This window comes from Physella acuta, unplaced genomic scaffold, assembly GCF_028476545.2.
Source record: "Physella acuta isolate Inbredline_101_S28 unplaced genomic scaffold, ASM2847654v3 ptg002181l, whole genome shotgun sequence".
Classification (NCBI taxonomy): domain Eukaryota; kingdom Metazoa; phylum Mollusca; class Gastropoda; family Physidae; genus Physella; species Physella acuta.
The window spans coordinates 15,001-28,989 of record NW_026733682.1 but is presented as its reverse complement, the minus strand read 5'-3'; the positions used below and the strand labels follow the sequence as shown (position 1 = coordinate 28,989).

Below are 13,989 nucleotides of genomic sequence, written 5' to 3'. Positions count from 1 at the left end.
TGACTCGCGATAAATAGGCTCCCGACAAATGGGCTCCCGATATTTACGCTCCCGACAAATGGACTCCCGATATATTGGCCCCCGACAAATAAGCATAGGACATAAGGGCTCACGACATATTGGCTACCGACAAAAAGGCTCCCGATATATTGACTTCCGACGACTATATATAAAAACGAATTAAACTTTTGCATTAAATCTTATACTGTTTTTAAACAAACAAAAAAAAACTCATTCAACTTTTGGACACGGACTTTATTTTTCAATACAATTAACAAAGTTAAAATTTATTACTTCAGCAATTTGAATTAATTTACAAGCTTCCAAAATATGCGCGTCTTTTTAAACATCGAATTTGACGTGTCTCCATCTACGTTTTCGACTAGCTTTATTTATTGCCTTGGGTTGACCCAGCAGTAGAAATTCCCTACGCTGGCGCAGTATGCGTTTGGTGTTGGTATGTCTACGTTAACGAAGTAAGGGACGCCAGTGAAGTGATACTCGATTTCCATACAGGTTCTGTTATTCGCCGGCAAGGCTACGTTATATATTGTTAAATTAGCGAAAGTCACTCGCATGTTACGTGCAACAGGCTCACAACAGGCACAAACTTGTAAGGTAGAGATTCCTCTCCAGGCCAACGGGGGACCATAAATTTGACAGCCATTTTGTCCAAGCATCAGATCTCTCCTGTATCCAAAATCATTATCATTTGGGTTATAAAAGCCGACCACATGATATTCTGAAATAAAAGCAGTATTACAACATACTTTATATCATTACTGACATAACGGACGATTTTCTTACAATTGTATGGCATCAGTATTACAACCTTTATTTGACTTTAGTGGTCGCATATTAGGGCTTACTAGACTACGCGTCATTCGTTAGATAACTGTGTAAGCCCTGCTGGGGGAGGGGGGATGCCTAGACTATCTACCCTTCCCTAGGCTTAACTAATAACTAATCTGTCCGGTCAGTGCAACAGTGGTAAAACCCACAGTGGTTAACCCTAACCTTAGTCTACGCTAAAAATTAAAAAAAATTAAAAACTTGTATCAATTTAATAACATTTATTTAACAAAAAAATGGAACCAAAACTTATGTAAAAAAACTAAACAAAACAAAACACTCAAGACATACAAAACAAAACAGAACTCAACGGAACAAAACACCCAATTTAGGACCACCGTCCATACACTACACAAATACGACACAAACATTTCAACACACAGGCCTCGACATTCCCACAGAATGTCCCTCCCTGTCCACACACTACATTCATGAACTAAAACCATTACTACACACAAGAAAATAGTCCCTAATACAACAATAACTAACATTCAGGACATAAAGCAAAGTGGAGCCACAATCTAAAACAAGTTTGCATAAATAACATCAGAACATAAACAAGACAAAGCAATTATAAACCATTTGAAAATTCTAATCATATAAGCGTCAGAATAGCGGACTACTTAACTAGAAACCACAACAATCCTCAAATATACACAAAAAGTGACATTCACCTTTTTGTAATAAAATAATAATTAAATAACTCCCCAGCTCCTTACATATGGGTTTCGGGGTCATCCATACATGACATCACGTCTGTCACTTATCGTTACAAAAAAAGCCAGACCCACATTTAAAAAGACGTCACATCTCAGACGTTGTCTTTTAAAAACATCAATTTCGGCTGACAATGGGTCTGACCATACCATCTCTTCATATGCTAAGGTCACAAAAACAGGTCAACTCTACTTCACTAGCCCAGTGTCCCCCTAAGTCAGGCAGGTTTTCTCTTTTGAAACACCGATTTCGCCTGAGCATGGGTCTGACCACACTATCCCTTCATATGCTGACATCACAGGTAAACTCTACGACTGCCCAACTCTACTTTACCTGCGCAGTGTCCCGAAAAGTCTCAGACAACATTTTCTTATCGTTTTAAAAAAAGATTTCGGTCGAGCATGGCTCTGACCACACTATCCTTTCATATGCTGACCACACAGAAATAGATAAACTCTACTTCACCTGCCCTGTGTTCCGCAAAGTCACTACAGGAATCTTTTTTTATTAACATTTTTAAAAATCGGGAGTGGTATCCCCTAAACTTTCTCGAATATTCTTATATAAAACAACAGGGGATGGGAACTCTGGTTATAGATCTAGATATGATTTTTAATCCATTTTAAATACTTAAACTTTTTTAAATAGAATAAAATCTCGTAGAAAAAAGAATTGCACACCAAGTGAACGCCAAATAAAAAAAAGTGCATAATAGTGCGCAATATTATAAGTACTTTATAAATTTACATATTAGTTTTTTTTAGAAATAGCGTAAATAAGTACTTCCGGTCAACGTAAATCACTCAAAATTTGACAGAAGGTAGAGAATTAGATCTTTCACGTACGTATGAAATTTCATTTATCTATCTGAAACAGAACTCAAGTTATAGGCATTTAAAAAATTAAAAGTAGAAAAAGTACCCCTTCCGGTTATCGGAAAACGCTGAAAAGTTGATAAGGATCTATGATTTGGATAAAATACTTATATATGAAATTTCATCAACCTAGCTGTAACGGTACTCAAGTTATCGTGTTTACTGACACACACACACAAAGAGAGACATACGGACAAGATTGCAAAACTATGTATTTCCGATTCAGGGATGTGTAAAACGTCGAGAACTGCACGATTAAAAGAATTTCTCTATACTTCGTATATACCAGAAAGTAAAAATTAAAAAAAAAATTTTTGTCGTGATGGGTTTCAAACCCGTATAATCCGCTTGGTAACTTGCACTATCATCTTAGCTATGTGGGCACCATATCCATAGTATATTGCGCTCTTAGATATGTGAGTGCTAACAAATTAGAGAAGTCTAAGTCCTTAAATACAAAGTAATAAACTTCAGTTACGCAAATATGCCGTATTATTTCAAATTAAATTATATCCCTAATTAGCCAATTCCATAGCTAAACAATCAAAGATTTATATAAAATAATTAAAGCCTGAAATAGTTTAGTATAGAAAATCATTATTCTATTAGAAGAACTGTTGAAAATTAATAATAGTGTTGGAACCTAATAATAGTAGCAAACGGACGTATCGTTAAATCTATAGCCGACAGAAAATTAGCTTAATAATGCGTTAAACTTTTAAATGGGCAAAAAAATCTTCGATGAAAGCTGCCATTATTGTTATAAAAAGTAAATAAATCGGGAGTGATCTCCCCTAAACTTTCTCGAATATTCTTATATATCACTACGCGGGATGGCAACTCGGGATGTAGACATGATTTTTAATCCATTTTTACTTTCTCGTATGTACAAAGTAGAGAGAAAGTATTGTAATCGTACAAAAAAAAACGAGATTTTTGCAAATCTCGACGTTTTAGGGCTTAATGAGTCGGAAAAGCATAGTTTTGCAATCTTGTCCGTATGTGTGTCTGTGTGTCTATGTGTCTGTGTGTAAACATGATAACTTGACTACCGTTACAGCTAGGTTGATGAAATTTTATATATAAGTATTATATCAAAATCGTAGATTCGAAACAACTTTTGAGCGATTTCCAATAACCGGAAGTGGAACTTTTTCTACTTTGAATTTTTTAAAAGCCTATAACTAGAGTACTATTTCAGAAAGATAAATGAAATTTCACACGTAATTATAGAATCTAATTCTCTGCCTTCTGACAAATTGTGAGTAATTTCCGTCAACCGAAAGTAGTAATTTTCGCTATTTCCGAATTCTAAAAAGAAAAAACTGCATTTATAAAGTACTAATAATATCCCGCACTTTTATGCACATTTTATTTGGCGTTCACTTGGTGTGCAATTCTTTTTTTACGAGATTCTATTCTATTATTAAAAGCTTAAGTAATTAAAAATGGATTAAAAATATTGAATTGCCATCCCCCGTAGTGTTATATTAGAATATTCGAGAAAGTTTAGGGGAGAGTACTTCCGGTTTTTTAAATTAATTACTTAAACTTTTAAATTAGAATAGTATGTCATAGAAAAAAAAATTACACTCCTAGTAAACGCCCGAAAATGTGTATAATAATGCGGAATATTATTAGTACTTAATAAATTTACATTCGTTTTTTGAGAAATCGGAAATAGCGTAAATTACTACTTCCGGTCAACGGAAATTACTCAAAATTTGATAGAAGGCAGAGAAATAGATATTTTACTTACATGTAAAATTTCATTTATCTTTCTGAAATAGTACTCAACTTATGGTGAGCTTTGGTTCACGACGAATGTTTACAGATAATTTAGTTTTAAACGATTTGAAACGAAGGGGAGGTAACAATTTCTGATTGATCTTTCTTTGTATACAGCTGTTTTCACTGTCGGGAAGAGGGGTGGTGGTTTGAGGGGATAGTGTTAAATTTACAAATTATGAATTGCTAAAAAGCAGAAAATAAAACAACTAGATGGCGGCGTGTGCTACGTTGCAGGTCAGCTCGTATATAAAATTTCATCAACCTAACTGTAACGGTACTCAAGTGTTTACATACACACATACAAGCACACACATACACACACACAGACATACGGAAAAGATTGCAAAATTGTGTTTTCCGACTCAGGGAGGCGTAAAACGATTTCAATACTTTGCATTTACTCTGTATACGAGAAAGTAATAAATCATGTGGCTTCACCATAAGTAAAGTCATTATTCTAAACTTCTATAATTAAAGTGGTTAATTTACCAATTAATATAACAATAAATTAATTAACGTCTTTAAATTAATTTATGATTAACAATTTGGTCAAAAGAAACATTGTTCTCTACCTAAATACGTATATTGCAACTATACACATATTGCAGATTCTTTCCTATAACCAAACAGACCAAAAATTAATTTAAAAAAAATAAATTAAAATAAATATACAAACATGTAATCAAACTTGAGTTTTAGTAGTATACTAGACTACCCGTTATCTAGTTAGATAACTGTGGGTTTCGGGGGGTCATCCATAAATGACTTCACGTCTTCCAGCACTTTTCATCCCAAAATAACCAGACCCCACATTCAAAAAGATGTTTTTTATATTTTAAAAACTCTACTAAACTCTACTTCACCTGCCCAGTGCCCCGCCAAGTCTCAGACATGTTTGTATTTTAAAAAAAAAACGATTCCGGCCGAGCATGGCTCTGACCACACTATCACTTCATACGCTTAGAACACAGAAACTTCACCTGTCCTGTGCCCCGCGAGGTCCTGATAGTCAACCTTATCATTCACATATAGGTAAAAAGAAAAAAATAACGGAACGCATTGTTGTAAAATGAAAATAAATCATTTTACCATTACTAAATTCATTGTTCTAAACTTGTATAATTAATGTGGTTAATCTACCAATGAATATATCAATAAATTAATTAACGGCTTTAAATTAGTTTGAAATTAACAGTGTGTTTAAGAAAGAACAATATTTACCACCCAAAATCCTATTTTACAGCTCTACACATAATGCAGATTCTCCCCAATAACAAATCAGAAAAACAAACAAAAAAAATGAGTTATCAAACGTCACTATTCAGTCAAAGTTAAGCCATTGTTCTAAAACTTTAAAATTAATGTGGTTAATCTACCTATGAATAAATCAATAAATTAATTAACGTCCTTAAATAAATTTCTGATTAACAGTCTTTCTACAAACAAAAATTGTTCTCTACCTACATACTATTTTACCCCCCCCCCCATATAGAGCAGTTTCCTTACAGTACCAAATCAGACAAACAGACAAACAAATAAATATTCAAACATGTAAACAAACTCGAGTTTTAGTAGTATATAGATAGATGGCTGATAACATGAAAGTGTCAAGTTCGTATCCCGCGCTTGGATCAGTCGGACTTTTCTGAGTCATCCCAGCTCTCATAGGTACCTGAATCACGTTAGGGAAACTTAGGCAAAAGGCAAAAGTGCTTACCCCTGTATGTCGAAGTATTCAATACAAATGAGCTTTACGCCCCTTGTGTCTTCGGTTGTAGAATGGCAAAAAAAGGAATCTTCTATCTACATACTACTAAAACTCAACTTTGTTTACATGTTTGAATATTTATTTAATTGTCTGATTTGCTACTGGAGAGAATCTGCACTTTGTTTAGAGCTGTAAAATATTTTTGTTTTCAGACAGACTGTTAATCACAAATTTATTTAAAGAAGTTAATTAATTTATTAATTTATTCATTGGTAGATTAACCACATTAATTTTAAAAATTCAAAACTATGGCTTTACTTTAAGTGAATAGTGACGTCACATGATTTGTTTACTTTTTAAAACAGCAATGGCGAGTCCATCGAAGATTGTGTTGCCTATTCAGATCTTTAACGGCTTCTAAAGCTAATTTTCTGTCCGCTATAACTTTAACAATACACCCGTTTGCTGTTTTTATTAGGTTTCAACACTATTATCAATTGTTTAACCGTTCTTTTTATTTTAGTAGGCCTATACAATACATTTCTCTAGATCTACAGATCAGCTGTCGAAGGAAGAAAAAAGATCTAGATCTAGGTCACTAGACTTAACGTAAATTCTATATCTAGACTTAATGTAAATTCTACATCTAGAATCTATTTCAGGCCTTAATTATCTATATTTATAAAGCAAAGTTGTCGGTGCCCGATTTGGCATGAGTCTGTCTTGGGGCGAAAGAACACGAGAGCAGATGCCGGTTGGCCAACAAGTCCACGTAGACGGGGTCAAAACTGACCTCGACTGACCGGCGCGTTATATGGGCTATATTACGAAAAACACATTTGCTCGAGGATTCCCCTTGAAATTTTGTGAGGTGATAGGAGAACGCCTAGGGGTGTCACAAAAAACTCGCCATGTCCTAGAAAAAACTGGAAATTGGTCAAAACTGACCAGTCGTATTTCCCTATATAATCTTTGTATTTTATGGGGAAAACAGAAGGTAATTTCAACAATGATTTCAGGGTACTTACCCTCTGCACATCAGGCTAATTTTTTCATGCTCTTAGGTAAATGGCTTGGCCGTAGGGCAAACCTGGCGGTTTCGCTCAAAGCCCTCGGCGAGGGCTAAAAAGTGACTGCGAGTGAAATTCTCTTTATATGAGCTTTATTACAAAAAAAAACTTTTGTCCGACGTCCCCCCTTGAAATTTTGTGGGGTGGTAGGAGAACGCCTTGGGGTGTCACCAAAAACTCGCCATGTCCAAGAAAAATCAGGAAATGGGTCAAAACTGACCAGTCCTATTTCCCTATGTAATCTTTGTATTTTATGGGGAAAACAGAAGGTAATTTCAACAATGATTTCAGGGTACTTACCCTCTGCACATCAGGCTAATTTTTTCATGCTCTTAGGTAAATGGCTTGGCCGTAGGGCAAACCTGGCGGTTTCGCTCAAAGCCCTCGGCGAGGGCTAAAAAGTGACTGCGAGTGAAATTCTCTTTATATGAGCTTTATTACAAAAAAAAACTTTTGTCCGACGTCCCCCCTTGAAATTTTGTGGGGTGGTAGGAGAACGCCTTGGGGTGTCACCAAAAACTCGCCATGTCCAAGAAAAATCAGGAAATGGGTCAAAACTGACCAGTCCTATTTCCCTATGTAATCTTTGTATTTTATGGGGAAAACAGAGGGTAATTTCAACAAAGTTTTCAGGGTACTTACCCTCAGCATATCAGGCTAATTTTTGGCATGCCCATAGGTAAATGGCTTGGCCGTACGAATAATTTGTCGGTTTGACTCAAAGCCCTCGACGAGGGCTAAAAGATGGTCGCGAGTGAAAAATCTCCTTATTTGAGCCATATAACGAAACATTTTCTTGCCGAACGACCCCCCTTGATATTTTGTGAGATGATAGGAGAACACCTAGGGGTGTCATAAAAAACTCGCCATATCTGGGAAAACTTCGTAAAGGGGTCAAAACTAACCAGTCGTTTTTATCTATATAATCTTTGTATTTTATGGGAAAAACAGGGTACTTTCAACACACATTTTAGGGTACTTGACCTCGGTATACCTGGCTAATTTTTGCATGCACTTCTATAGATGGCTAGGCCGTATGGAAAATCCGTTGGACAGACTCAAAGCCCTCGACGAGGGCTAAACAATGACAGCGAGTGAAATTCTCCTGATTTAAAATGTATTTAAATTTCTTGCCGAACGACCCCCCCCCCTAATATTTTGTGCGGTTGTAAACCGACACTGGAGGGTAACAAAAAACTTTATTCCCATCGGAATTTTTTTTTTACGGTCGTTAGATTTGACCAGCAGACGTATTTTCGTATATAAACACTTATTTGTGAATACGTAAACAAACACTTTGTCGTTTATTAATCTTTGCACAGGGGAGGTAACTTATTAAAACAATACTTTTAAAATAATTTTAATACTATTTTAAAGAAAGAACAAAAATTACAACGTATAGTATTCGTTTAAATAGATATTTAATTATTAATTAAAGTGCACCTATTTATTGTAATACAAATGTAAAAATTAATAACGAAACTGAATTTATTTTATTTTTTCTTTATGCTAGTTAGGAAGCCTTTGGGGTCATCCATAAATGACGTCACACTCGTAGGGGGGAGGGGGGGTCCGTAATTTTGTGACGATGTGTGATGAGGGGGAGGGGGGGGGTCAGATGTTGCGACGTCACATTTTTGCATTATAAAAAAGCAATGTTAGAAAACGAATTTTAGACGTTATTTCGCGTTTTAGATAACTGTTTTAATAAATTGTAATAGTTTAGACAAGATTTTGAAAAAATATCAATGTTTTAAAAAAATTCAACTGCAATTTTGAGGGGGGTTGTAGGTTGAGGTGTGACGTCATTTTAGGGGGGGGGGGGTCTGGCTTTTTGTAACGAAGTGTGACGGAGGGGAGGGGGGGAGGTAAAAATCGTCAAAAAAAGCGTGACGTCATTTATGGATGACCCCTTTGCAGTTCTAATAACCTTGCGAGTTATAAGCTTGCGAATACTTCATGTTAGCATGACAAGAAATTACTAAAGTCTCTTTAAACTTAGGCCCTAAGAACTCCACATTTTTTTTATGTATGTAAAATCTATCAAATAAATAATTATTACTGATTTAAATGTTTAAAACAATTGAATCAATAAACAAAAAAAAAAATAAAAAGAAAAAAAAACTAATTGAGGACTGTATAGATATAGATGTTTGAAAGGGAAGTGTTTGCTTTTACGTGTCTCATTGAAATAACATAACTTTTCCGATTGCTTAAAATTTGTATCATTTTAATTCTCTGTAATCCCAAATTCATTTAAGCTCTACTTTAAAAAAAAAAAAACTCCCCCTCTCCCCCCTCGTCCCCTCAGCCCACCAGGCCGAGAAAAAAAATCCCTTGAATCATCATTTAATTTTAATTACACATTTTCAGTTTCAGGTTGGTTTTTAATTTTTAATTTTTCTTTATATTTAGGCGTTTTGTATTACATCTATGTAGATCTATATGTAAACCATCTTAAATGAATGAAAGCAGGCTACAAGTAAGAAAGAAATATTACTATTGTAATATATTGTAATATATTGTATTACTATTTCGTTTTCATTTGATGTTCGAAATTATGTAAGAATTTGATGTTAATGTACTTGTTTTAAATTGCAAATGAAAGTATTTAACCCATAAAAAAAAAAAAAAAAAAAAAAAAAAAAAAAAAAACAACTAAGAACTCCACATAACAGCCAATCACCAGTTAATTAATCATTCAAATTCTCATTATCTTTATTTTAAAACCTAAGCAAAGCTAGGCAATATGCCTAGTTTTATATAAATCTTTGTTTAGCTTCAATGATCATCTAATTCGAGAATGCATGGGATTTATCTATCTAGGTTCTAGAATCTAGATCTAGATCTAGAAATCTAGATCTGGATCTAGATCTAATTCTAGACTCAACGTAAATTCTAGATCTAGATCTAGATTTAACGTAAATTCTACATCTATAATCAAGAGCTAGAATCATAATATACTAAACTGTTTCAGGCTTTAATTATTTTATATAAATCTATGTTTGTTAGATATGCAATTTGCAAATTTAAGATACAATTTCATTTGAAATAATTGTAGATTAGATCTAAATCTAATTCTAGGGCCCTTTCGCGTAGATTCTTACGCAGACTAAAAGTAAAATATATAAGTTATTACATATTTCAGAGTACGAGCTAAGATAGCTAAAAGGTTAGCACATTAGGTTACCATTCGGGTGGCCCGGGTTCGAGACACGTCAATGTTATTATTATTTTTTGTTGTTGTGAATGATAAAGTTGCCTTTGCCTATTGGAACTTAGCGGGATACAGGGCAGGTGAAGTAGTGTTCACCTGTTTCTTTATCCTCAGTATACAACGTGGATAGTGTAGTCAAAGCCATGCTTGGCCGAAATATTTTTTTTAAAGATAAAACATATTGTCTGATACTTGGCGGAACACTGAGCAGGTGAAGTAGAATTGGGTAAGTGTACAATTCACCTGCGACGTCAGCATATGAAGAGATAGTGTGGTCAGACCCATGCTCAGCCGAAAAACAAGTCTGAGTAAGGAGGACATTGGGCAAGTGAAGTAGAGTTAACCTGTTTTTGTGACCTCATCATATGAAGAGATTATGTTGTCAGACCCATGCTCAGACGAAATCAGTGTTTTTAAAAGACAAAAACGTCTGAGGTGTGACGTCTTTTTGAATGTGGGTCTGGTTATTTTGTAATGAAAAGTGAAGATGTGATGTCATTTATGGATGGCCCCCGAAACCCACAGTTATCTAACTAGATAACGGGTAGTCTAGTAATTAATTAAAAAGCTTGTATTAAACTACAATTATATGTATATTATGTGTATTTCAAAAATAAAGTAGCTAACGATCCATGGGGCAAGTGAGGTAGAGTTCACCTTTTTCTGTATAACGGCTTATGAAGTGATTGGCTGGTCAGAACTTATACAAGTAAAAGCTGAATAAAGAAAATTATATTAATTTTAAAAAATGCCAATTACTCACTGCTTATGGGACCAAGTTCCAGCCTATTTGTATTGCCATAAATCGTGCGATTATCTTTAGTAATGGACCAACTTAACATAAAATAAGCATCACTAGATTCGCACCCATACTCTGGCAAAAGCATGAATAGTCTAGAACTCTTCTGTCTTGTATTAATAGTGCACGGCCCTTGACGAGTACCACAATAAACACGTGAACTGTTTAGACATGGTTCTTGCTAAGAAATAAAAGTAGAACAGTGTTGAAAAATACATTTTTGATTACGAATAAAAAGTGAATTAAACGTATAATGTAAAGCAACATCGATAGAATTGTGAGACTGCTTATAAGCCCCAACATTTACTGACATAGAACTGTGAGGGTACACATACGGTGACGGAGTGGACTAGCGGTAGAGAGCTGTAAGGCTAACCCGAAAGTATAGGTTTGAATCCGACTTTAAGTTGTTTGTTCAGTTGTTACACGTTACAACAGATTCTCAACGTTTTTGCATCATGGGTATGTCTATCCCAATCGAGCATCATTATGTTTATTTCATAAATAATGCACAAATAACAATAAAAAATATCAGTGGCGGAACTAGAAAAAATGGGCCACCCCGCAAAAAATAATTTTGCCCCCCCCTTTATATATATATATATATATATATATATATATATATATATATATATATATATATATATATATATATATATATATATATATATATATATATATATATACACACACATACACAAACACACAATACGAACATAGGATACTCATTTTTGGCCTGACCGGGTTTTGAAAAAAAAAATCAATTAAAACTAATCACAACAACTTGTCGTGTGTGTGAGTGCATTGGTCTGTTTTGAAAAATCTGTTTTATCTTATGTTTGACTTAATACTTTTAGTCCTCAAGTCGGTCAAAAGAATATAAATAATGAAAGCTTTGTATAATTAATGGTGTCTTGTCTTTTGTTTATTTTTATGTTTATTTTTATTTATATTATTAATTTTAACTACACTTCATTTTTATACTATACCATTCTTTAGTAATTAATTTTTCTTAAAATAATAATTAAGATAAGTAATTGCTGTTTAATTTGATTAGTACAAACCTATTAAAATGAGCCTATGAGCAGCCCTATTTGAATATTTAAAAAAGGGAAATAATTTATGGAAGTGGTTTGAACGTATGCCTATCTTTCACACTACAGCTCATCAGTATATTATTTTTTTTACAAAACCACTATTAAGGTTCCAGTGGCGAAACTAATATACATATATATATATATATATATATATATATATATATATATATATATATATATATATATAAAACACGTTATTAATCGTGTATTTATTTTAGACGTTTGCCTTGTTTTCTAGAACAATGGTTGTTAAACGTAAACAATGTCGGCACTTTATTTCTTGGATCTTAGTTGTTGGGCCGCTAGTTTGTCCACACCATCACCGATACGAGCCAGCTTAGTTGTTGAGGCGCTATCTATTCGCTCCTTGTAAGGCTAAGAGCGGGAGGGGAGGTTTGAGAAAGGAACTTAAAAGGGCCAACAAAGCGCCGATGTATTTTTATCCATCAGTACCGAATGTGGGATAATCTCAAAAAGTCGTCTTAATATCTAGCGGACTCTCGCGCAATGGACGTTTTTTCAAAAGTATTTTGCCGACAACAGCGTGTGTTTGATTGTAGGAAAAAGAATATACAAGAGCGTGGGATGGTGTTAATAAAATAAAGATAATCCAACCGCAGCTTTGGTATTCTTTTTCAAAACAACCATTAGGTCAAAAATGCAAGAAAATTAATTTTTTAAACTATAAAAAAAATGATTATGGGCGGCTGTGGGCCCCCTAAACGGCGTGGGCCGCCCCCCCCCCCCCCTACCCCGAATGGCGGGGTCTGGCAGCACTGTAGTTCCGCACCTGAAAAATACACGTAAAGATATTTTTTCTAAGTTATGATTTATGATTACTTTTATCCATACCAGGTTATCATAAATGACCCAACATAGATAATAAGAAATCTTACTCTTCCAACGCCAGAAATCACGTCGTGTAGTAGGTAAGAACCGCCAAAAAACTGTGAATAGGCGCCTGTAAAGTTGGCTTTAAAAGTATACCGAGGACCATCTGCGCCAGCCTGATATCCATTAGCACAATATCTGGCTGGTGCTAGCTCAGAGATCTCAAATACATCTTTAAAAAAAAAAAAATAATATATATATATATATATATATATATATATATATCTATATATATATATATATCTATATCTATATCTATATCTATATCTATAATATAAGCGGGCTGTGTCTGTCCGTCATCGCTATAGATTTTGGGACTATAAAAGTAAACTACGCACCATGCTGTGCTTTTCAGTGCACCGCAGTGTCTTATTAGAAATAATAGAGTAGGGTTTGTTTATATAAATAAATAGAGCTATTTTATAATTTCCACTGTTTGTACAATTGTGCATAACGTAAAGAGAATATTAAATACACGCACATTGCTAAAACATATTAAAAGGATCAATGCCAAATATCGTTTTCGTTAATATTCCTCGAAAAAGTGGATACATTTTAATAAAATAATAACAGTAGGTTAGAAAAATCTAATTAAACTGTTTAGTACTTTTGCCAAGGGAGGTATTTTAAAAATAAATTGAACTCACGCTAAAAATGTGAATGCAAAATCTGCAAGACGGAATAATTGTTGGAATAATATAATTAGCAAAATGTGAATGCAAATTATGCAGACGTGTAAGAGTACATTATCGTTGGAATATTATAATTTGCATTGATTGATAGATGGCTATCTTTTATCTATTTTATTCACAGAATGTGCTGTTTACTAATTATAATTTTGAATCAACTATTCTCCATTATTATATTAAGTCATCACGTTCATTAGGTGCGCAATGGTTTTAGTCATGAAACTTTATTGTAAATTTTTAAAAGTACTGAAAAAAATGCATGAATTTATAAAGTGCAATATGG

At 34.1% G+C, this 13,989-nt stretch overlaps 1 protein-coding gene across 1 annotated transcript in view; it reads right to left on the bottom strand.

The window, feature by feature from the left end:
- Nucleotides 1-246: 246 nt before the first annotated feature.
- LOC131932449 (uncharacterized) overlaps nucleotides 247-13,989 on the bottom strand; it is a 15,822-nt gene continuing 2,079 nt past the window's right edge. Inside the window, exons 2-4 of the mRNA XM_059289357.1 lie at nucleotides 13,023-13,189; nucleotides 10,994-11,210; nucleotides 247-742 (exon numbers count right to left, since the gene is read on the bottom strand). Of these exons, the coding sequence (XP_059145340.1) occupies nucleotides 393-742; nucleotides 10,994-11,210; nucleotides 13,023-13,189 (734 nt within the window). The 3' untranslated portion in view covers nucleotides 247-392. The remainder of the gene's footprint in view (nucleotides 743-10,993; nucleotides 11,211-13,022; nucleotides 13,190-13,989) is intronic.